This window comes from Gymnodraco acuticeps, unplaced genomic scaffold (genome assembly GCF_902827175.1).
Source record: "Gymnodraco acuticeps unplaced genomic scaffold, fGymAcu1.1, whole genome shotgun sequence".
Taxonomy (NCBI): domain Eukaryota; kingdom Metazoa; phylum Chordata; class Actinopteri; order Perciformes; family Bathydraconidae; genus Gymnodraco; species Gymnodraco acuticeps.
The window spans coordinates 1,270,806-1,296,529 of NW_022991064.1; the positions used below are offsets into that span (position 1 = coordinate 1,270,806).

The window sequence follows — 25,724 nt, forward strand, 5'->3', positions numbered from 1 at the left end:
TATTAGTATAAAAGTGCTTCGTTAATAGTTCTATCGCTCGAAGTGGAGTCGAAAGAGATGAGTTTTCAGTTTGCGCCGGAAGATGTGCAAGCTATCTGCCGTCCTGATGTCAATGGGGAGCTCATTCCACCATCCTGGAGCCAGGATAGCAAACCCACGTGTTTTCGCCGATGGGAACTTGGGTCCCCCTCGCAGTGAGGGTGCAGCGAGTCGTTTGGCTGATGCAGAGCGTAGTGCACGCGCTGGGGTGTACGGTTTAACCATGTCCTGGATGTACGAAGGGCCAGATCCATTCGCAGCATGGTAAGCAAGTACCAGTGTCTTGAAGTGGATTCTAGCAGTTACCGGAAGTCAGTGAAGGGAGCGGAGGAGCGGAGTGGTGTGGGAAAATTTAGGAAGGTTGAAGACCAGACGAGCCGCTGCATTCTGGATGAGCTGCAGAGGTCGGATGGCACATGCAGGTAGACCAGCCAGGAGGGAGTTGCAGTAGTCTAGGCGTGAGATGACGAGAGCCTGGACCAGATTTACTGGTAAAGTTTGCTGTTTTGGAGGTCAACCTGGTTTTAGCTTCAGCAGTAGGAGGCATCAGTGTTATAGGAAATATCTTACTGCCGATAAAGTAGATTTGTATGGTCTTTTATTGGCCATTTTACTTTTGCTTTTCATGTTTATATGAATAACTTTATTGATCTATTTTCCTTTAACATTTGTGTGTGTATTTGCATAATTTCTATTCTTTTTTTAATTTAATTTTAGAACAATTTAGCTTTTTATAACCTTATAATCAGCTTGTAAACCAGCTGCATGTGAAACAAAATGGAACGCATCTCACAAACCCAACTCTGATCTTGTGTCTTAAAATAAGAAACTTTATTATCAATTAAATTACATGAAATTATGGGAAAAACAACCAGCCCAATTTTCATGAAACTTGGTTTGCAGACAGAACTCCTTTCAAATGACACACCTGTTCAGTGACATAATGTAAAGATGAAGAACTATGACCTTGTGTAGAAATGAAAGTATTAGACTCACAGTTGTTTATGTAAAGCTTGTGGATTTAATATGGCAATTTTCACCAGCAGATAGAATCAACACACAGGATTCAGTCCAGCTAAGTAAAATAAACGCACCACTCAGAGATCAGGGACACTACAAAATACACCTCTGACTCATCAACCCAAAATAAATGTTATATATCCTGTATAACACTTCCTCAGTAAGTACAGCATCAGAAACAGAGCAGCACTCCAGGCTTTGCATCGTGAAGAAACATCCACAGAAAGACACGTCCACCAAAACACCGTCACAGAGAGACGACTACACAACAGCTTCTGTGTGTACAGTATGAGAAGAAGTATTGTGTGTATTATATGAAAAGAAGTACTGCGTGTACTGTATGAGAAGAAGTACTGTGTGTACTGTATGACAAGTGGTGGAACAATACTCCTTTACTTCAGGAATACTACAGTCTAAAACTACTCCATTACAAGTCCTGAAATCAATAGAAATGTACGAAGTATTATCAGCTAAATGTCCTCTCATAAGCACTTGTTATGCAGAATGGCTCTTTTCACAGTAATATAGTATAATTATAATTGTTTATCCCTCACAAATACATGTACTGTAAGGGCATTTCATATTGTAGTTTGTTAATGTTGAACTTGTTAAAGAAGCAGAAATACTAGTCTTAAAATATTCCAATACAAGCCCAGAAACCAATAGGTTACTCAAGTAAAATTGAATAATTATTATCAGGTAAATGTAATTAAAGTATCAAGATTAAAGGTATCGTTAGAATATCTTTGTTTCACAGTAATATATTATTATAGAATATTATAGTGTTAACACATACATGTACTGTAAGAGCATTTCAATGTTCAATGTGGTACCACTTTTAGATACTTCTAAAGTGGGTTGATTTGTAGTGAAGTACTGCATTATTAAAATATATAGATTTTTCAAATGAATATTTTTTAACATAAACTGAAACGCATTTTTTAAATCTGGCTTTTATTAAGTATTTTATAACTCTCTGGTTTTGTTTTTTACTCTTCTTTTATTAATATCTTTATTGTTTATTTCCCTGCACTTTAACACTGTTAACACTTTATTGCTCGATTTTGTTTAACATTTACTACTTTTAACATTTCAGTGTATTCAACTGCTTGTTAAGCATTTCATTTGCTCGAAAGGAACTTTATAAATCAAGTTGTATTGATGGTATCATCTATTTTTACTTCACTATGGATTCAGCATATTAGACGTTAAAGGCTCCTGAACACGTTGAGTTCAGTCACTTTTAATTGTCTGTTTCGTCTCCTAATATGTGTCCTAGTTTTTGTTGCAAATGGAGCTGCTGTGATGCAAGAACAATGATGTCTCTTATCACAAAAAGCAGCTGGAATATGAAACGTAGTGCAGTGAAAAGTATGACGTTTACGACTGAAATGCAATGGAGTAGGAGTATAAAGTAGCATTACATGGAAATACTCAAGTACATGAAATCAGTACTCAGTTACATCCCACCACTGTGTATGACACACACACACGGGTTACACTACAACACAGTATATATACAGTAGCAGTGACTCTCAGTTTCTCTCTCTTCACAGCTCTGTGTGTGTGTTAATGAGTGTGAACACACTGGTTCTCCGTGCTGAGAGGCAGAAGGCGACTGTGCTGCCATTTTTTATTTTTTTCCGGTGACTCCAAACACATTTTCACGGTCGTGTCGCTCCCTCTCGAGTTCAGCCGGCGGCCATATGCTGCTGGAAAAGCCCTGCCGAAGTTTAAGTTCATTTCCTGACAAATGTAGCATCTGCAGGTCCGCAGAAAATTAGAAAAGTGTTTTTTTTATCTTTATTTACACTTCAAGATGATACCTCCTATTAAAACTGAGGAAGTCAATAACAGTACTTCACAGAGAAAGAACACAACACACGTTTCGGGTTGTGAACTGCCACCAGGCACATGTTCAGAGGTTTGGAAAATATTTTTTAAAAAGGAAATTTGACATTTCCCTGTGTTATAATGATCAGGGTTTATATGACTGGCAGTGGGACACTACGCTCTAAAGAAAAGTCTCAAGATAAAGAGTATGGACCTTGAAAAAAAGTATTAAATCCCTGTGATAGGATCAAAAACAGTCTGCAGTGAAGGGTACAAACTGTCCATTTAACATGTAGATATACTGTACAGCAGTCTCAGATTGTAAAACATACAGTAGATCGTACACATTTAGTGTAAAAGCAGAGACGACACAGAAAAAATTCCCAGTTTCCTTAAATCTAATCTAGCATCCAGCTCAATGCAAAGGAACACACATCAGCGTACAACAGCAGGAACACATTGTCTATCAGTTTGTTCTTAAATAAATCATACAAAAATAGTGTACAATCTGTCATGGTCCCTTTGATTCTCAGTGTCAGTGGTGGGTTTATAACTCACACACACACACACACACAAACACACACACACACACACACACACACTCACTGGGTCATAGCTAAGTGACGTCTGGAGTGCTGGTCCTCGGGGAGTTTCTGTTTCTCTGGTGGAGCTCAGCTGCTTCTCAAACAGTCCGACTCTCCACAGACCTTCCCTCTGTAACTCGTCCCGTCGCTCAGGTAATCTCTGCAGGTCTCCGGGGAGGAAAATAAACCAACTTCCCTACGATCCCTCATTCCCCTCCGAGCCCTCGGGCGGCGCTGGAGGCCCCTCCGCCGTCGGGGACTGGGCCCCTCCAGGACCATCTGCGAACAAACCCAAAAAGACACAAGAGAAGTGTTGCAGTCACTCTGAAGGACACGAGGCAAAAGGAGCATTGACAACATTTGATATTTTATATGTCTGTGTTATGTGTAAGAATGTGTAACGTTGCTGCCTTCTTGGCCTCAGCATTGTAAATGAGATTTTGTCTCAATGTTTTCACCTGGTTAATTAAAGGTTAAATACAAAATAAAAATACATTTGAGGGTATAGGAGGGGAAACAGTTAAATCCCAAATTTAAAACTTTCAATTTGAAGACTTTTCTATTTCAAATGTTGAACCTCGAAAACATTTTAATACTTTTACATTAAACACTTTAACCTTTAAAACTGTTATACAATTGTGTCACTTATACCTATAAAAACCTTACCTCTATAACCTTAAACTACCAAACAATGCATTACTTTTAAAACATGATAAAGTAGTTTGTGCTTACTTTAGTTTGTTTGCACTTGCATATACAGAGTCCATCAAAAACATTGAGACGTTGGATTGGAACTGACTAGCTTTTGGAGTATGCAAGACAAATTGTGTCATCATTTCTGATTTACCAGGGTGATTATTAACTCGCTATCCACAAAAACACTCTGTCTAGCAGCAGTCTAAATGTTCCTGTTGTAGCCACACTCATGCCAGAGTCGTGATGAATTATTTTTGCCTGTTTTAGCCAATTCCCAAGTGGCCCTCCAAGCCCAAACATGGACCAAATGTTTCTTACTAAAGCTGATCCGAACCCTAAATCAACGACAATCTGTGCAAAAATCTGGCAGCCATATTTGTATCAGACCATGGGGACGAGTGTCACAGCGGGTTGTAATAAAATACACATGTAAAGAGCAGCGTCAGATTTTGGATTATTGAATACAAATAATCTATGTCGAAAAAAGGTTATTAACACCACTTTATGATTTTTCAAGTAAAAAAGCTAAAGTTGGGCTATACAGGAACTACAGCACGGTCACTTCGCTTCACCACCGCTAAGCTAAAGGTGGCTAATGTTGGGCAATAAAGGAACTACAGCACGGTCACATGACTTCACGTGACCACTGCTAAGCTAAAGGAGGCTAATGTTGGGCTATACAGGAACTACAGCACGGTCACATGACTTCACGTCACCACCGCTAAGCTAAAGGAGGCTAATGTTGGGCTATAAAGGAACTACAGCACGGTCACATGACTTCACATCACCACCGCTAAGCTAAAGGAGGCTAATGTTGGGCTATAAAGAAACTACAGCACGGTCACATGACTTCACGTCACCACCGCTAAGCTAAAGGAGGCTAATGTTGGGCTATAAAGGAACTACAGCACGGTCACATGACTTCACATCACCACCGCTAAGCTAAAGGCGGCTAATGTTGGGCTATAAAGGAACTACAGCACGGTCACTTGACTTCACGTGACCACTGCTAAGCTAAAGGAGGCTAATGTTGGGCTATAAAGGGATAAAGCGCTATAATAAATATAAGGATTATTATTATTATTATAACTACAGCACGGTCACATGACTTCGCTTCACCACCGCTAAGCTAAAGGTGGCTAAAGTCGGGCTATAAAGGAACTACAGCACGGTCACATGACTTCACATCACCACCGCTAAGCTAAAGGAGGCTAATGTTGGTCTATAAAGGAACTACAGCATGGTCACATGACTTCACGTCACCACAGCTAAGCTAGAGGAGGCTAATGTTGGGCTTGAGGACATTTAATCGTCTCATTTAGACAAATTTCAGTTCACAAATTGGGTATTAGCGGATGTAAAACGTTAACATCTCTTCAGCTTGTGTTAACCACAGACCTTATTTCAGACATCCGACCATGATCTGACTTTTAGACAAGGGATGGCATAATTGCTGACTCATTTCTAGGATTAGGGCTCCTTCCTTCAGCAGATAATTATAATAATTAAAAAGAGCACATCATGTACGTTACCTTTGAGGGTCATCTCAGCCAGTTTCAGAGGCAGATCTCCGGGGTTAACGCCTGCCGGAGACCCCAGGATGTCGGGCAGAGCGTTCCTCCGGCCCGACCGACCCGAGGTGGCGAAGTCCAACACGGGCTCCACCTCCGTCATCTCAGGACCGCTCTGAAGTCACAGAAAGGGGGAAGTTAGGTCAAGTAAAATCAGCCTAAATTAGTGTATAATAGGCCTACAAGCCATCAGGCAGCACAACAAAGGGTCAACAATGTGACACTATTACTGGACATAAAATACACACTGTTTTCACACACACATGTAAATAATATGTACACATCATTTCCATTTTTTTTACCTGTAAATGCTAACAGTTAGCCATAATATTAGCTGAATAAGCATTAGCTTTGTTTATTTTTAAGGAGGAGCATTTGCAGTATCACACATTGGCACAAATGTTGTTTATCTATAATAATAATAATAATAATAATACAAATAGTAGATAGTGAGTAGATATGTCTTGTAAACCATTACAATCAAAATCAATAGTATGTTTGATTATCACATTACATAATATCCAAATGCAATACAGTAAAGAAAGTAACATTCTACACCCCAACTAAGTGATTAGTCATTATTATTCCCCCCCCCCCCCAGCCTGTGTCTAACCTCATAGAACATTCATGACATTACATTTGACCGACGTTTCAGTTTTTGAGAAACAGAGGACATTTATCTCGATGTGTCTACAAAACGCTCCTGATCGGGTTTAGATATTCGAGCATGCAGAGAGGAAGGAGATTATCAGTGGAGCGGAGGATGTGTGTGTGTGTCTGCTCTCATGGCAACCAGCAGCTGGGGAGTCAGCTCAGGGCTGCATGGTGACAGGCAGAATTACATCCCCTCACACACACACACACACACACACACACACACACACACACACACAAACACACACACACACACACACACACACACACACACACACACACACACACACACACACACACCACACACACACACACACACACACACACACACACACACACACACACACACACACACACACACACACACACACACACACACACACACACACACAGCCGCTGTTGCCATGACAGCAATGCAGAAAAAGGCACCACTGGCAGGTAAACATATAACTCAAATCCTTTCTCCCTCTCTACTCTCCCTCACGTCCCCCCCCCCCCGACCCCCCCACCGCGTCTCTCCCTCTGCTGTTGTGTCGCCTCACTTTAAATAACCTTATTCTGGGGAGAAAAGATCCCGTTTCCATCCCTCTCTGTTCAACAAAGGAAGGACATGTGAGCTAATGCAGCACTTCAGGTCTGCAGGAAAAAGGGCCACAGGTTAGCCATCTGTTAGCCTGCAGCGCTACTGTAATGTAGCCCATGGCATATTAAACAATCAACACGTGTATTTGTTGATAAATGCTTATAATGCTAATGCTGCATCTGTCACATTTAATCAAACAAAGCCCATCATTTGCAATTGCAGTAGCCAGTCTCCATCTTTGTGTCGGATGAAAGATGTTGAGAAAAGGCCACTACTATGCCTTATACAAGCTTAATGACTATGCTATAACAGTGTGTGCTTGGGATAAGATATATCAATCATTTATGTGTATTATAGTTAGCAGTTTTCTAATTTAACAAATGCTACCTATTTACATCGTCCATTCTTCCCCTAACATGCAGAGTCACTGCTTACGGTATAATTATGAGAAAGTGTTGAAGGAAATATGTTTAAACTCGTTTATTATTATGTATGTATTTAAAAAAGGCCACTACTATATTTTATATGGGCTTTGATCACATGCTACATTAGCACTTAAGGCTAACAGTTTGTGCTGTCATCATTTATGCTAATTGTAACTAGCACGACTGATTTCATTATTAAATAAATGCTAAACCTGTCACCTTGAATCAAACAAAAGGCCCACAAAAAGTCCCACAAATTGATGATAAAATATCAAATAGCTAAATATATTTCTGAATATTTTAAACACTAACAGAAAAGCTATCAATCATTTATCGTTATAGCTAGCACAATAATTTAATAATTAGCATGATTGTGTTGGAAGAAATATGTATGTGTTTACAGAGACAAGTTTTGTTAACAATTATTATACATTAAAGGTGGGGTAGGTAAGAATGGAGAAACCAGCTCGAGTGCGCTAGAATTTGAAACTACGCAGCCGAAAAAAATCTGCCCCTTCCTTCAGACTTCCTTACAGAGCCCCTCCTCCAACACACACGAACGCGCACATGACCAATGAGGGCACGAGATAAGTTTGTGCACCAGATGGAAGGCTGACAGGCAGGTAGGCCATCCAGTTATTTTAGCCGGGCCGGCTCAGATGATTGGTCGTGCTTTTTACACAGATGAAATGTTTTTATGTATTTATTGTCAAATCATTTAATGTATTCATTGCTATCGGGATGTTAAGAGCATTCCATGGAATATAACAAAAGTGAATTACCTACCCCACCTTTAAGTTGTGCATACTATGAACGGAACAAATACAAATAAAATGTTTACACTAATTAATTATTATGTTTTTATTTAGAAGAAGCTACTATGGCTTGAATTAGCATAAAGGCTAAGCTACAATAGAGCTCATAGGGCTAACAGATGGTGTTGTTATCAATCATTTACTGTAATCATAGCAAGCACAAATCATTTGAGGGTTGACTAAATGCTACATGTGGCCTTTATTGATTGAAGGTGGCAGCTTGGTAAACATTAAGCTTCTCTTTAAAAGCACTAACATGTCATATAAAAATAATGTATATATGTATCCATGTCAATCAGAAAGCATATGTCCTTCCTGCCCACACAGCATCTTAATGTACACACAGTAAAACACTAAATATTAATGCATTTATGATTTATTGATGGTGAATGCTGTTGCACTTTTAATGTTTTACCCTGTCTAACACCCTCAGGCTGACCTGGGTCACAGCCACGGTTTACATACCGAGTCATTATTTTTTTAAACGCCGCCTCCATAATCTTTCACAATTTGATATAAATATGTTTTGTTACTGTTGGGAAAATACTGAATGTACTCTTCCAATATGAGAGAAGACATGATAACAAAGGTATCCCAACTGTAGAACATGACAGGATGTGTGATTACCTAGAAGAGCATCAGGACTGTTTGAGGCATATGATAGCTATGTGATTAACATAATGATTCAGCCTCTATGGAGAGAGACATGTGACAAGCATGCTCATTTCTGACGTGGAGCTAATCTGAAGTAAACATTGAAGACTGCTTTCTATTCCTCCATCTTGTGACTGAGTAACTCCCTCTCTTGGATATCAGCATGTGAAGGACACTGTTTAGGAACTAGTTGATGCTCTGTATGTGATGACTACTTCCATTCTGGAGAGGATCAGAAATACATGGATCCTGAGATTGAAGCTCAAGCCGGTGACGAGTGAGATTTTCCTAACAGTTACAGATTAAATGTACGCATATTCCCCTGTATTCTGCATATATTGTGTAAATAAACCTTAATTATTATATCAGCATATTCCATATTCCATGTCTTAATCTGAAAATGTCACAATCAAAATAAGGTTAATTGGGAACATTGAATATGCTGCATGACCTGGTGTTATGAGCGCATCCACATTAATGATCAGATATCGCCGTTTATTTAAAGAAAAACAGACAAAATACTAAACAAAACCCTAAACTCTTAATCAAAAGATTCGAAGCCATACGGCGTATATCTTGGGTACATTTTTCTCTTTCGCCATGCAGTCTCTATCGTGCGGTTAATAAATTGTTTGCCTTCCACTCATCGTGAGCACCTGTCACCTGTCGTCTATTAAAGGGTTAGCCTATGTGACGTCACCATAATAATACATTGATAGTCGGCATCAATCAAAACAATAATACATATAAATAATAAAACATCATATACAAAACATTCATAATATTTCCTTAATTCAAAATGGCTTCAGCACCTGGGAATTATTGTCACATTCAGAGTAATTGTTTGTTATTAGCATGTTAACGTAGCATATGGCTAATTCTAACTTCAGGTTTCTGTAGCTCTCCAGTGTTCCTCTCTCTAGCTGCAGATTATATTCACCCTTTAGTTGGATTTTAAGGCTTGAAGCCAGAATATTGTTCCAGTTTCTCCGGCCTCACGTGATGAAGCTGCTTCTTTGTCCTGGATCAGAGGCCAACAGAAGCTTTAATAAGCTCCCATAAGAGGCTGAGCAGCAGGAAGGAAACTTAGTGTAACGTGTCTCACTTCCTGCTTTAGTCTATCGGACAGACTTTACCTAATATCCTGGAAACATCTGCTATCTGTTAATCTGGTTAATTAAAATGAGACTGTAGCGGAAATACTGACCTGCAGGTCTATAAGGAAGTTCCATTTAATAAAAGCAATCAGGCCACGATGTGTGCTGATTTCAGATATTTAGATTATAATAGATCAGATTGATGTTATTGATCACAAACTGTTATGTTACGAGGAGGCTGTGGCTCAGTAGAATAGTGCGTTGAACTTTGAATCAGGGGATAGCAAGTTCGAGTCCCACAGCAGTTAGCATGTCGTTGTGTCCCTGGGTAAGACACTTCACCCCAAATTGCTCCTGTGGGGATTGTCCACAGTACTGAATGTATGTAAGTCGCTTTGGATAAAAGCGTCTAACAAGTGACGTAATGTAATGTAATGTAATGTCACAGCAGCATGCTAACGAGGCATTGCACATTAATCTAAAATAAAATAAGATAAGTAAATAAATACAAATCAACAGTGGACGATAAACATCTTTAGAGTATCTCTATCAAATATTTGTCTTAAAGTCATTTATCCTACAATTACATTTTCTGGTTCTGAAAAGTGGAGATCTGTATGATTTTCCTTCGACTTTTTTTCAGCAATTTTATGTATTTTTTAGTTTTTTTAAACATTGTTAAGTTGTCATTTTGAGCACTGAGTAATTGCATTTGAATTTCTTAATATCTTAACTACTATTACAAACCAAACATTTGATAAAATAATGGAATAATATATATATTTCTGCACTGAGTACATTTGATTTTAGTAACATTTTCAATTATTCACTTTCCTTGTATGGTATTAGTACTTAAAATAAAGGACCTGAGCACTTCTTCCACCTCTGGTGTGAATCACTGCCTCCAACATTAGTCCGTTCCTAATTATAACATCTGTTTGGTAACTTTAATTAATCCTGTGGATTAAACATTGAACAGGCAGTGACCCATTATCTGGTTTATTTTAGCTGGTAATCCAACACCAGTTCGGATAGGATTAACTTGTCAAAACAATTGACCTAGATACTGTGACGCCGCTCAGTGAGACTCAGGAGCCGCAGGTACATTACACAAGCAGTTATAAAAGCCTTTTGTTGGGAAACTGCTGCAGGTCAAGAATTGTGATGCTAAAAAGAGGAAAACAAGGCTTTATTTCCATCATGTTACACAAGCCCTTGAATTAAACAAGAGGTCATTAATGCTGCAAATTGCTACCTGGGCTATTTCGAAACACAGTGACGTCAACATTTAGCGACAAATTACACAGCATACTTGAAACTCCCTCTATAATGCAGGGCCTGTGTGTTCTTTCATACATTGCCAGTGCTAAAAAAACAAAACGCTGGTCGTCCTCTGAATATTTAAAAGTTGAAGTGTAATTTTGAGAGCAGCTGCATTCAGAAGAAGCCTTTAGAGACAGAGCCTGATATTTGAAATGGAAAAACAAGTCCAAGGACCCTTATAAAGAAAACGAAGATAAGTGTTCTGAGAATATAAATGGAGGCTTTCAGCGCCACGGATAGAGCCAGAGACAAACAGAAAGAGATGCTGCATAACTTTTCTTTGTGCCAGGCGACGGAAGACCACATATAATATTGCCGTCTTCTATTGTCAAAGTCCACTTTATGTCAATCTTTCAGTTCGATCGAAATACCGTTTCCCACAATCAAGTGGAAAAAGTGAAAACCTATATCTATTCAAAAAAGCTGGCAAGTAAATTTCTCTTTGTATTGACACATGACATGACTGGAGGCCTTTCACAAACAACTAATACTCTCTTAGAAGCTCTTATAACTCTACATGCTGAACCTGGCCATTGTGTTATATTCTCAAGTGTTAAGGTATTGGATCTACGACACTAGCTAACACTTTGTTATGAATTGATTTGGAGCCGCATTATATATCCTTTAAGCTCCTTTCCACCTCCCTTTTGCTGCTGAATCATCCACTATTTTCAGAAGCTAGTGTAGTGCTAAGCTTTTTCCCAATATATAAACAGCTGTGTTCTGCGGCTGAAAAATTACACCAAGAAAATCAGGAATTGTGAAACAAAATCAACATTTTCGACACAAAACAAAGCAATGGAATTCAATACCACAACCGATAAGAGAGTCCTCATCCTACTACTCATTCAGGCACGGTGTTAAAAAGTGGCTCATTGATAACCAACAGTGTCAGCACTGATGTGTGGGTGAGTGCGTATTGTGAATGTTTTTTTTATTATCATGACTTGCTCCTTACCTGTATTCAGTGATGTCGTCTATTGTAAATATGTACATTTATTTTGTATAACAATGTAGTGGTATTTTTATTTTTTATTTTAGAATACCTATCACCATCTGGCAAAGGGACTATCGGTGAAAACTAGCCTTTTGGCTAATTCGAGTACATTTACATGTTTTTAATATGTTGATTAAAGGTGAGGTATGTAATTTTGGAGAAACCAGCTCAAGTAAACTAGAATTTGAAAATACACAACCGGAAAAAACCTGCCCCTTCCTTCAGACTTCCTTACAGAGCCCCTCCTCCAACACACACGAACGCGCACATGACCAATGAGGGCACGAGATAAATTTGTGCACAGATGGAAGGCTGACAGGCAGGTAGGCCATCCAGTTACTTTAGCCGGGCCGGCTCAGATGATTGGTCGTGCTTTTTACAGCGCCACGGCTTCACAGATGACATTTTTTAATGTATTTATTGTCAAAGCATTTCATGTATTCATTGCTATCCGGATGTTAAGAGCATTCCATGGAATATAACAAAAAATGTTTCTGAAATAAATTACATACCCCACCGTTAATGTACACTGTCCCTTGTTTTAAATAAATCAATTCAATTCAAGAAATAAATATCTCAAATGCTAGTTGTGGAAAATGTTAATCGAGTCATGATTTTTGGAGGTTTTGTCATGACCTCTTTCGCCATGCACAGGGTCATTTGGGTCTGTTATTAAAATAAAAACCATTAGAGCATGTTAGTGCAATTCATGGCTCACCAACCTTAATGTTAACACAGAGAGAGATAAATAAAACACAAACACAGACATAGTTGATCATTAATTATTATTCAGTTGCACAACGATAATAATCTTGGAGTACAACATCACCTGCTGCCACAGCAGCCAATCGCGGAAATGCCCCCCACCAGTAGCAACAATCAGACAGCATATATAGCCACTGCAATGAACACACACACAGCCTATCATGCAGCCTACCACACGATCGTCACATGTTTTTCTCTCTGAAAGCTCTACTGTTATATGTTGAAAAGTCATCATCTCATGACATCCTTAGTAGTAGTTAACTAACAAAGGTTAACTATTTTTACAACCTGAGGCCTTCTCTGAACTTCCTCTAACCTCGGTGTCAGTTCACTTAAAATGAATACATCTATTGATAATTCAGAACGACCATTGTCTCTCTGACTCTGTGTGACCCAACTCAGTAACCCACATGATATAGCTTACCATGTGACCTTAATGAATAAACCAGAAATACACTGTAATAAGGATTGCCATTACAAGCATCTTAAATGTTTTGCAGTCAGGTGCAGCAGCTTGTTTTGCTAAATTGTTTTTTTTAATATTTATTTATAGAAGGACCATGCATACAAAAACATTAATCTCAGCAAAGAGAAGAGATGCAATATGCCAGATTATAGCTAATAGCTAATTTCTATCTGTGGTCCTCAGGTTTAGCAGCTGATTTGAACAAAAAAATGAAATAACAAACCGAGAAATGTGAAAATACTGGTCAGCTCCCTGATTTCAGTTTTACAAAATGTCGTCTCTCATTATCAATCCAGTACAATATCTAAACTATGATTTATAAATAACAGATGTTTCTCCTGACACGTGGATGCTTTTATAAGAAGCTTTTAAGGATCCACTGGCAGTGGAAAATGCATGTGTTTGAAAATGTCAAGTCCATTACGGTCCCTTGTTATGTCCGAATAAATGGGGCATGTTTCCTGCGTTCTCCTCTCCTTCAGTACTGCTTACGGTCGGTGTTGTTTTGCAATAAAGCAGGAAGAAGCGCTGAGAAAGACTCTCTGTAAATAGGTCGGGAAAACTCTCATTCTACGGTTAACTTTGTATTAAACTGAGCATTGCAATGACTGGGATGAATGGAATCCCAAGCACTTATATTGTTTAAATAATTTGACATATGTAAAAGATATTATATCAAAGCAATGTTTTGTAATAATCCTTGATTTCAGAGCATGATGTGAGCCATAACATCGTGAGCGCCTCCATTGGACTCCTTTGTTTACTTCCTGAACATGGTGACACCACAATGTTACTCTTGCGCTCCAATTTGATAGCACTCCAACACATTGTACGTATATAGGCTAAGGGGCGGGACATCTCTAAGCGGTTAACCACTCACAACAGAGCCGGTCAGCTAACCAATCAGAGCAGACTGGGCTCTGGTTTCAGACAGAGGGTGAAAAGAGGTGCTGCAGCACAGGCAGTGTGAGAACAATAAAGAGCTTTTTGAACATTAAAGCATGAAGACATGTAGAGACACTACATACTGATATACACCTGAACATCAGCAGGAGAGGACTCTTTAAAGTAGAGACACTACATACTGATATACACCTGAACATCAGCAGGAGAGGACTATTTAAAGTAGAGACACTACATACTGATATACACCTGAACATCAGCAGGAGAGGACTCTTTAAAGTAGAGACACTACATACTGATATACACCTGAACATCAGCAGGAGAGGACTCTTTAAAGTAGAGACACTACATACTGATATACACCTGAACATCAGCAGGAGAGGACTCTTTAAAGTAGAGACACTACATACTGATATACACCTGAACATCAGCAGGAGAGGACTCTTTAAAGTAGAGACACTACATACTGATATACACCTGAACATGAGAATAAAATGTCCTCTTTAACCTCAAATATACTTTCGTATTTCTTTGCTGCAATGATGTTTTGTATCTGCCTATATATACTCTCTATATATACTCTATATATTGATCTGCAATAAGCTATCTCAGCCTGGCTGTGTATCGTTCTCGCTCTTCACTCTGAGACTCTCCAGGCTACACTAAGAACTAATTGGAAGTGAACACTGTCTCTCTGCTCAAAGTAGTATGGCTCTTTCCAGGGAATGAATTATAAAATACTATATTATATATTAAAGGTCCAGTATATGTTTCAGGGGCTATTTTTATGAAATTGTACTCCAAAATATCTTTATTTATTTTAGGGCTGCACAATTAATTGAGATTTTATCGAAATCGCAATATGGAAAAGTGCCATATTCAAATTAGAAGCACAACATTTGTAAACGTGTTAATATACCTTTTTGAATTAAGGTACTGCAGTTTTCTACATTTAACAAAACACATTTGTTTCGTACAGATCCTCTTTCAAAAATCATACCATGTTCATTTAAATATATGGTTTCATGATAATAAGAAGAACATCCGCTGCGAAGCTTATGCAGCAGAAGAAAGAAAGAAAACATTAACATTTAGGAAAGGGATAAAGGGGAAATTACCTTTTTTTTGTACATTTTATTTATTTGGGTAATATCATATTATAATATATAAATATTGCGATATTAAACTACATATCCTCCTAGATTTTGGTTAACGTGATATTGTTAGTGTTGTTTTTTCCTGGTCTTTAAGGCTCATTTCACATTTAACTTTTCTCTCCTTTGCTTATCCAAAGATATCCAGAATGTCGTGCATCATATCACAATTAGTCCTTTTTCGAATCGTGCATTGCTAGTTTTTTGCCAAAGTCTTTATACATTGAAATATCAGCGGCTTCAGGACAGGAATATCAGCTCCTGCTGCCTTTAAAAAGCTGTTTCAGTGGAGCCTTTATCTCTGAGACAATGATAGATCTGATCCTGCTGGAGGCTGACCTCCATCCTGCCTCTCATCAGTCTCCCTGTGACACACACACACACACACACACACACACACACACACACACACACACACACACACACACACACACACACACACACACACACACACACACACACAACACACACACACACACACACACACACACACACACACACACACACACACACACACACACCACACACACACACACACCACACACACACACACACACACACACACACACACCACACACACACACACACACACACACACACACACACACACACACACACACACACACACACACACTGCAGCTGCACTACACACACCAGTGAGTGTAATGAAAATAAACACATGAGGCAGCACATTAAATATTATAGCGTTGTCATTTAGAGATGTTCAATGCAGACAGCAAATCCAGCCCCTATATATGTCCATCTAGAGTGTGTTTTCTTTGTGTTATTCCCCCTCATCATCCCTGTATTCCTGGCTTTAGTGAGACAGTGGGGGCTTAGGTCAGAAAACAGCATAATCCCCCCCCCCCCCCCCCTCCTCCTGAGAGGAACTGCAGAAGAAAGGATGTTTACACAGCCGGCGCAGACAGAGACGTTTGAGATGAATAAATAATGCCTGGGATTAAGTCCCCTCGCTATTTTTAGTCCCTCGTACTGTGATTATTCCCCGTACTTCTCCCCACTTTTTCCCTGTTATCCTAAAGCTTAACATGCGTGAGCTGCCATGGAAACACCGCCGTCGCTTTAAAGGGGAGGAGGGGAGCTGAGGAGAGAGGAATCTCTGAGCTGCTTGGTTTCTGCTCCTGGAGACGCTTTTGTTAACATGTTATTTAGTTTGAGACATGGCTGCAGGTATAACAAAAATGGACTGTTAAATCTGATAAAAACAGAGAAATGGGGATGACGAATAGAGCATTTATGGGATGGATGTGGTGCAAAACTAGCATGTTTAATGCAAAATGCAGCACAAATAGTGCAATATTATCAGATAAACCGGTTATTATCTTAATAATGTTTAGTTTGGGGCATTAATGCTGCAGCTAAAAGCACACATTAGCATTAGAAGTGATATAACAGAAAACACAATATGAAATATTCTGCATCTATGGGATTTATGCAGCGCAAAACCATCATGTATTTGCAAAATGCAGCAACAAATGGGCAATATCATCACATGAACAGATGATTTGATCAATATGTAGTTTGAGGCTTTGAAGCTGCAGGTATATGACTATTTAAACAGATTGAAAGACGGTGCATTTCTTTCATAGGAATATATAGAAAGGCAAGGCAAGGCAAGGCAAGTTTATTTATATAGCACTTTTCAACACAAGGTAATTCAAAGTGCTTTACAAAAAATGAAAGACATTAAGAAAATGGCATTTAAAATCAGTCATTAAAAAGAAAAGCTAATAAAATAAACATTAAAAGAAAAAATACATGGATAAAAGGGATATATTGGTGCAAAAGTAGCACATTTTATACAAAATGCAGCAAAAACAGGGCCGATATCATCACATAAAAGTGATGACGTTGGTTTGAAGCATTGCTGCTGCAGGTAAAAGCAAAAATGACAATTAAAACTGAAATAATGCTGAGAAATGCAGCATTTAGGGGATTTTATGCAGCTCGTTATATTTAAAATACTGTAAAAAAAAATCATCATATGCACAGAAAGTCATGTATATGCAGTTTCTAGAAGTAAAGCGCGACTGATATCTGCGTTTAAATACAAAAATTCCTCTCCGGAGCAGCTTCACCCAGACGGAGGGAACGCTGAGCCTGATCTGATGAGACAACGTGATCACAGCCTTCAAACCTCACAAACATCCCGAGCAGAGCCTCACGTCGTCTTTCCGCCGCGCAGCTCTTTTTCTCCACGGCTGCCTGCTTTCATGTTTCAGAAAGCCAGGACTCGCAGGCAAAAGTGCATCAGAGCAGGGTTTTACTTTGTAGATCATTGGCTTTGAGAGATGAATGGTAAAGGTCCAGGTACAGGTCTGTGCATGTAATCCAGAGGGAACGAAATGTCTCCAAATGAAAGGTGTGTTATTAGAAATCAACCTGTTAATATCACCTTCTTCTCCAAGTATCTGATGAACAGAGGTTTTCTCATCAGTATCATGACCAGTGCTTTCAGTTTGAGTGTCCCGTTGTAGTAAACATTGTATTTCAGAGGATCTTTGATACGGGTATTGCTGACATTTTGGGGGAATCCGTTAATTGAACATGATAAACAAGGGGGTCATCTCTATGTTGCTATGGGCCTCAATTATTTTCAACATTAATTAGCATCGTAAGACAATGGTATGAGCCATCTTTACAGTTCACATTGCAAATTACTGAAGATACATTTACGTTTTAAATGCAGTTTTAATCGTTAAAATCAGTTTAGCCACTGTGGAGATATTTATGTCTGAAGAGAAGAAAAAAACGTGTCTTGCCCACAAATTTGGAAAAGTACATTTTATGGATTACACTGTGGGTCATTTCAACATTCTACCTATAGAGAACCATGCAGACCTGAGCATAAAATACTTCAAAATGTCTTGTTATTGAGGTCATATAACAAGATGATAAAGCCCGGGAACTTGGGGCTTTATAATAACAAATACAAAAATATAGCAAATGGAAGCAGGGTGGTCGTGTATGTGACCTTCTCTCCAAATCTAAACACATGAGCAAAACTGTAAGAAACGTGTTTGATCTTCTGTTAGTTCAAGCTACCGCTAACTCTAAACACCGGCTACCAACAGTAGTAACGTAGCGTTAGCAAAGGAGACAGTTTTTAGCTGATTCATGGTGTTACGGGCCCGTCCACACTACAGCTTAAAACAAAACTTGGAGCTGGGCGTGTCTGAAGCTTGTGGATTTTATTCGAGCAACGCGACCAACAACCAATCACATGAATCTCCCGCCCCCGACATACAAAGCAAAAAACCCCGGGGATTTTATGCGAGCAATATATATATATATAAACTCCCCAAACAGGCGAAAACCTACCAGTTTCACCCACTGTCTCTGCCACCTCCCTCCATGACTGGTTCTTCCGGTTTGTATCCCGGTAGGTGAAGAGGGTCTGCTCATACAAAACCGGGTGATTTGCTACGGCGATAATTAGTTTCTCCTCCATCTTTTTTTGAAATATAGAAATGAACGGCGGGATATCTCTCCCAGCTTAGACGCGGTTTGATTGGCTAGGGCTTGAGCTGTCAGATTTTCAGAAACGGGATTTGATTGGCTGGCGCTGGCTACTCCGGCGTCTCCGGCGTCAGAAGTTGAACATTGTTCAACTTCTGACGCCGGAGACGCCGGAGACGGACCGCTATGCTACCCACAATTCAGTTCGGCGAAAAGCGAGGCAACGTGACTTCACCCCATTCAAAGTGAATGGGCAGACGCGTTGGAAACCGTTTTTGAAGCTGTCGAAGCTGTAGTGTGGACGGGCCGTTAGCCTTAAGAAACCTAGCCACAGCGAATAAACTCTGCCAGCAACAGTGAAAAAAAAGGATGTTCAAGGGCTCGTAATGAGACGCTTGCTCTTGTTTCTCTGTGACATTTATAATAATAATAATAACCACAAGAAACCATTCGTTTTAAAAGTAGATCTGCTGCTGTTTTCATTGTAAACTGCATAAGTTACATTTCTTGTTCATTTGGAAAGTTTGACGGGTTGATGTGTTTTTGAAATACAATGTAAAAAATAGCATGGTTATCAGCTGTTGGCTTTAATCTGGTTTGAAAGTTCAATTACATTGCCAGTTTTCAGCAGTTTTGGACACCGAGAGTACCTTTCTTAAAAAAAAGAGAACATTACCAACTAGATCTGTATATATTTTGTGGGGGAAACTTCTGAAGCAATTGGAGTCAGGACTCAAAGAGACACGAGGAGAGCTGGAGCTTTGATGGCAAACACTGAAGGTTTATTTGGAGCTTCGGCCGGAGAATTCAGAAGACAGGTCACGGGCCACGAGTTGACCACACGGTAGAGATGCCACAATCAATGCTGAAGAACTCTACCCCAGACCCGTGTGTTTAGCTAGCTCAGAGAGAATAATGAACATTGTGCATAACAAGATAGAATCATAACACCTCTGTCAGCTGACGCCGACAGGGAGACAAAACACTGAGAGCACAGCAGCCAAGGTTGCAGGCGCGTGTGCTCAGTCAGGACAGTATGAACTGATAAACTGGGTCAAAGTTATGGGCTTTGGAGATTATTCCCTGACATATTTGATATACTCCTACCATTTTCTGCTTTACTCTATTCCATGTATACTATGCAACAGGATAGAGTAGATTATGTACAGCCCCAACTACAGACAAAGATATTTGCTTTGGAGGCAGAACGTATTTAAAACTCAATGCCTCACTGTGTCCATCGTCAGCCATTTGGAAATTATAATTCCAATGTATGGCCAAGTGTAAGTATTAAACAATGTCAACGAAACTCCTTTGGTAAAGACGATCTTCACCCCTATTGTCCACGTTTTCTTGCAATTGCTGCATCATGTTAGCTTCCATTTGTTGGCCATTTCTACAAGTGGTTCTTTGATTAGTTGAATGTTCTGTCTCCATCTGTGCATGTTACATTTTCTGATGATTGCTTCTATTGTCTACATTTCAAGGTGTAATCCACTACCAACTGCGAGGCGATTACGCAACGCCTCGCAGTCTTTTTGTATCACATCACTCCATGCAGAGATGCTGCGTACAACAGCCGATAAAAAACAACCACTCGCTGATATAATTGAGCGTCACTGGTGCACATCCATAGAGGACCTCCGTCGCACATCCTTCAAAAAGCCCCTAAAAGCAAACCGCCCTCTTTGTAATTAACCGCGTTTAGTGCGCAATAACAACAAGCCATTATAAGGAATGAGTGCCCTTCATGTTGGCAAATAAGAGACAGATTGAGCAGCTTTCATGAGGGTCAATCACAACAACAGAGTACCCGGGTATTTACAGCAATTAGCACACTTGACGGAGAGCTGTAGAGAATATCTGGCAGACTGACAGCACTCCGGTTTGATCTGAGGAACAGAACATGGCGGACGGGAACAGACTGTTATTTGGGGACGACTTTGACAATCCTCGTCCTGATTTAACTCTGATTATCAACTAATCCGGGGTGTACAAAAATGGCCTACATTGGAAAGTCATGAGAAAAACACGAGGAATGTCCTGTTTTCTGTCCGGTTGTGGCTGAACACAAAAATCAATGCATCAAAGAGAATTTCCTTGTACTGTAGATTATGTAAATGCTACTGTGTTGAACTGCAACGAGTAGACTGCCCATTGTAGTCTATTTAACATGTTAATATTTCACTTTAACTTGCACAATTATGGTCATTTGCACTATATCATTTCCTTATGTCTTTTCATCTCTTAAAAAGGGACATATTCTGCTCATGTTCAGGTACATATCAGTATGTAGTGTCTCTACTCTGACATGTATCCATGCTTTAATGTTCAAAAAGCTCTTTATTTTTCTTATACTGCCTGTGCTGCAGCACCTCTTTTCACCCTCTGTCTGAAACCACAGCTATTTTGTGATTGGTCAACCGCTTAGAGATGTCCCGCCCCTTAGCCTATCACGTACAATGTGTTGGAGCGCTAGCCAATAGAAGATCAAGTGTTCCATAGTTATAATGAAGTCAGACAGTTTTTCCTTTTGCTAAATCTAAGGCTATTATTTTTTAATCCATCTATTTCGAGTTCCCTAACTTTATGGAAGTGCCATATTGAATCACTGAAGCACTGTTTTAATACCAGAGTAAGACAAACTATTAATCATTCAGCCATGGACTCAAATGTAGAAAAGGATGATTTATTAGTGAGACGAGACACAGCTATACAACTCTTGTAAATGGAGAAGTTGAAACTACAAGTACAATATTTTCGCGTTTCAATTTTCCTTAAGAGTTTTAAAACTCTTAAGGAAAATTGCATGCATACAAAGCTTGTACTATATGAAGGAGAGATGGTATGCTATGATTTCTTGGGGAATAAATAATTATACAACATTCATACTTTTTTAGATGAGACTTAACTTAAATGATTTCCCTTTTTCATCAGATTTTGTAATTGTTATTTTATGCATTATTTAAAATGTATTATATAAAATACTGTATATTTAACTGTATTTTGTGCAATTTATAGAGTTCTGAGAAAACAAGTCATTTTTCAGAAAATAAATATAATTAGAAATGTCAGATTAAAATCAGATCACAAAAAAGAAAATCTCATCTGGCCCTTATCCTCTACTGTATTTTAGTGTACGGCCCATTAAAATATAGCTTAGTCAGAGCTGATTGTTTTTCAAAAAAATTCACAAATGTAACAGTTTCAAAACCCAAGCAGCCGTACTTGAACAGCCCCTAAAAAAATCTGTACAATAAAAACATATTTTAATGGCTGCAACAATGCAATCAAAGAAATATAAATCCAGACAGACATTCGATGCCAAGTATTGAGGTCCAATCACCGCCCACAGACCAGTAGCTGCCAGCAGAATAAACACACACATGGCCGACATGTGTGACACCATACAGTGTGTTGCTGTGACATCCATATTTCAGCACACAGTCTGTTGTTAGGGAGTGTAACCAAGGCCATCCTCCTCCCCAGGCGCTCCCCAAACTAGACCATTGTGAGAACAGCGAAGCACGTGGTCCTCCTGAACGCCGGCTACCAACCGAGGGCCTCTAGCACTGAGACACACACACACACACACACAGACTCACACACACAATAAAATGCGATGAGCCCCAAACACACACTGCCACCCTGCATCAGCACAAGTGTCAAGCTCTTGTGTTGTGTTTGGGATTTAAGCTGCACTCAGCAATGAGGAGAAAAGAGGATTTCATCCCCAGCAGTAGATACCCTGGGAATCCATCTCTCTATACTGACAAACGATTACAAAGGTCCAAACGCAACTCATTTGTCCGATCTTAACAAAGGATGACCTGCATCCATTTCCCAAACATTTACTCCAGTTCTTCCTAAATAAACCCCACACATTTCCAGTCAAATGCTTCCATTCTCTGGGACAAAACCCACCAACACCAGACCATCCTAACCAGAGCAGCAATTAATTACGACTTTCTTTCCATTTAATCTGACTTACATTTCTGAATTATCTTGAACAGATCCATTGAAGTCACACCTAATATTAGATTACTTGTTTTGTTAGTTGAGTTTCTTACCACAATAAGAAAAGGTAAGGCAGCACATACTTAAAACTGCCAGAAACAGACCAAATTGGGAAAAATAGCATAACAAAAACGACATAAATGGTCAATCATCAAGTGGGCCAGCTACTTGTAATTTACGTTGCATGCATCTGGCATTGGATGCTTCTAAACGTGTGCGGATAGTAGCTAAAGTTATTTGCTAAGAGCAAGTTTGTAATATTAAAAACAAAGATATATTGAAAAATCTACTTAGTTACTTAACCACTCTATTCATATTGAGACAAAACATCTGCCTCTTTAGCTTTTAAATGCTACGTCCTACAGCTAGTTGCTAACATTCTCTAAGAGCTCACTTTTACTAGCTTACTTTGGTTGAATGCACTTGTTGTAAAACGCTTTGGAAAATAAGGTCAGCTAAATGTAATGTCATAAAATCACAGGTTAAGGTTAGCCAGCTAGCTGTAACTTAGCTTAGTGGCATCTGGCGTTAGTTGTTTATAAACCTACTTGCTAATAGCGAAGCATAGCAGAGAAAGTCAAATAGCTAACTCTTGCTAACTTTGGTTGAATGCAGTAGTTGTAAGTTGCTTTAAGGTTCAGCTAAATGTAATGTAATGAAATGAAGGTTAACCTGCTAGCTGACATTTGGCTGTGTTGCATTCAACTGGCATTAGTTGCTTTTAAATGAGCTCAAGCCGTTTGCAAACAGCGAGTTTACTTAAAGGTCCCATGTCATGGCCATTTCTACTGATCATAATTCCATTGTTGAGGTCTACTAGAATAGATTTATATTGTGCAATTTTCCAAACTCACAATGGTTTCTCATACAGCATCTCTGTAAAGTATGTGTATTCACTCTCTGTCCTAAACGCCTTGTTGGAGCTCCTGCCCCCCCCCCTCCCTGTGAGCCCAGTGTGCTCTGATTGGTCAGCTCGCCCACTCTGTTCTGATGAGATCACCACCGTTACAGCGGAACATCAGTGATTATGTGTTACAATGGCGTTAGCAACCAGAAAATGACACCAGTAATGACAAACAGATGAGAATGCTGCGTGGGGTCTGGGTGCCGTGTTGGCGGGACGTTGCACGACTCGCTGCTGTGAGGAGCGGACAGTGTGAGCTGGATTAATTTCCTGCTTGCTGCGTGGGGTCTGCGAGACAGCGAGACATCGCGAATGGACGCGGGAAGGGGGGGGTGCTGAGGGGGCTGCAGCATCCTCATCTGCGAGGCTCCACTAGCACCCCCCCCAGCGCATCACAGTTTCGCCGCTGAGAGTGTGTGTGTGTGTGTGTGAGGAGCTCCACGGATTGTTACAATGGGTCCATTTGGGTATGGTTACGTTTGGGTATGGTTACGTCACTATACCCGAAATACGTCACTATACCCAGGAAGAAAATAATGGAAAAAGAGAAATCTCCAACGAGGCGTTCAGGGGCAGCACAGACAGGTATTTTCTGTGTTAGAGTTTTACTCGCTACAGCAGGGGTGCCCAACCTTTTTTGAACCGAGAGCTACTTTTAAAGTTGCCAGTCTGCCGAGATCTACCAGTCCAAATAGAGGCGTAGCCATTACTGATAGCCTACTGCCAGGTAAATACACACTTCTACTTGTATAAAACTGACCTTTGTACGATTAATACTTCATAAAATACTGCAGATCCTTTATCTTACCTCTTTCTAATCTACACACATACAAGTATTTAACTGAAGCTACACAACAGTGTTGTTGATACAGAGTTGGAGTTTATTCACACGTCACTACAGTGGGTAATGTTTTCAAGAAACATTGAACAGTGCTGCCACATATGACACAGGAACAAAAGAAAAGACTCTGAACCCTTTCTTTGACATTATATAAAAATAGTGTTGCTACAAAAGTATAAATTAGGCTTACTAATAAGACAACTCAGATCTGAAGCTACACAATAAAAAAGACAAAATTAATAGAATCAAACCCTTTTTTTGTTGCATTTTAGTAGATTATAAAAAGAAATGCCTTTAAAATAGGATGCAAGCAACACTAGTTTCTTAACCTGAATTGATAATAGATTATAATCAATTTAAGTTTGCATTCTTATACCATTTTGTACAATAATTATAATAAGTAAGTTCAAACAAACTCAAACTTACAGCTGATTAATAACGGTATCTAACTTGAGTTTTATCATATCAAAAACCTGTTGAAAATGCTACTGTTATTTTTATTACGCATCGGCAGCCTCCAGGAATGCTTCTTTCACAACTTCGCCGTCTTTGAAAGACTTCATGTGTTTCTCAAGAACGTGACTGACACGATAACGGAGCGTCCACACAGCAGCGTGCGTTGACGCTTGGAGGTGGGCGTATCTGAAGCTTGGGGATTTTTTGCGAGCAACACGACCAACAACCAATCACATGAATCTCCCGCCCCCGACATACAAAGCAATAGCAATGTTAAAACGAAGTAAACTGGATATAAAATCCCCAAACAGGCGAAAACCTACCAGTTTCACCCACTGTCTCTGCCTCCTCCCTCCATGCCTCGCTCCGGTTTGTATCCCGGTAGATGAACAGAGACTGATCATACAGCACCGGGTGATTCACTACCGCTACAATGAATTTTCCCTC

The 25,724-nt window shown here is 39.5% G+C and overlaps 1 protein-coding gene across 1 annotated transcript in view; it reads right to left on the reverse strand.

The window, feature by feature from the left end:
- Positions 1-1,040: 1,040 nt before the first annotated feature.
- pkib (protein kinase (cAMP-dependent, catalytic) inhibitor beta) overlaps positions 1,041-25,724 on the reverse strand; it is a 31,847-nt gene continuing 7,163 nt past the window's right edge. Inside the window, exons 2-3 of the mRNA XM_034236656.1 lie at positions 5,705-5,858; positions 1,041-3,755 (exon numbers count right to left, since the gene is read on the reverse strand). Of these exons, the coding sequence (XP_034092547.1) occupies positions 3,673-3,755; positions 5,705-5,846 (225 nt within the window). The 5' untranslated portion in view covers positions 5,847-5,858 and the 3' untranslated portion in view covers positions 1,041-3,672. The remainder of the gene's footprint in view (positions 3,756-5,704; positions 5,859-25,724) is intronic.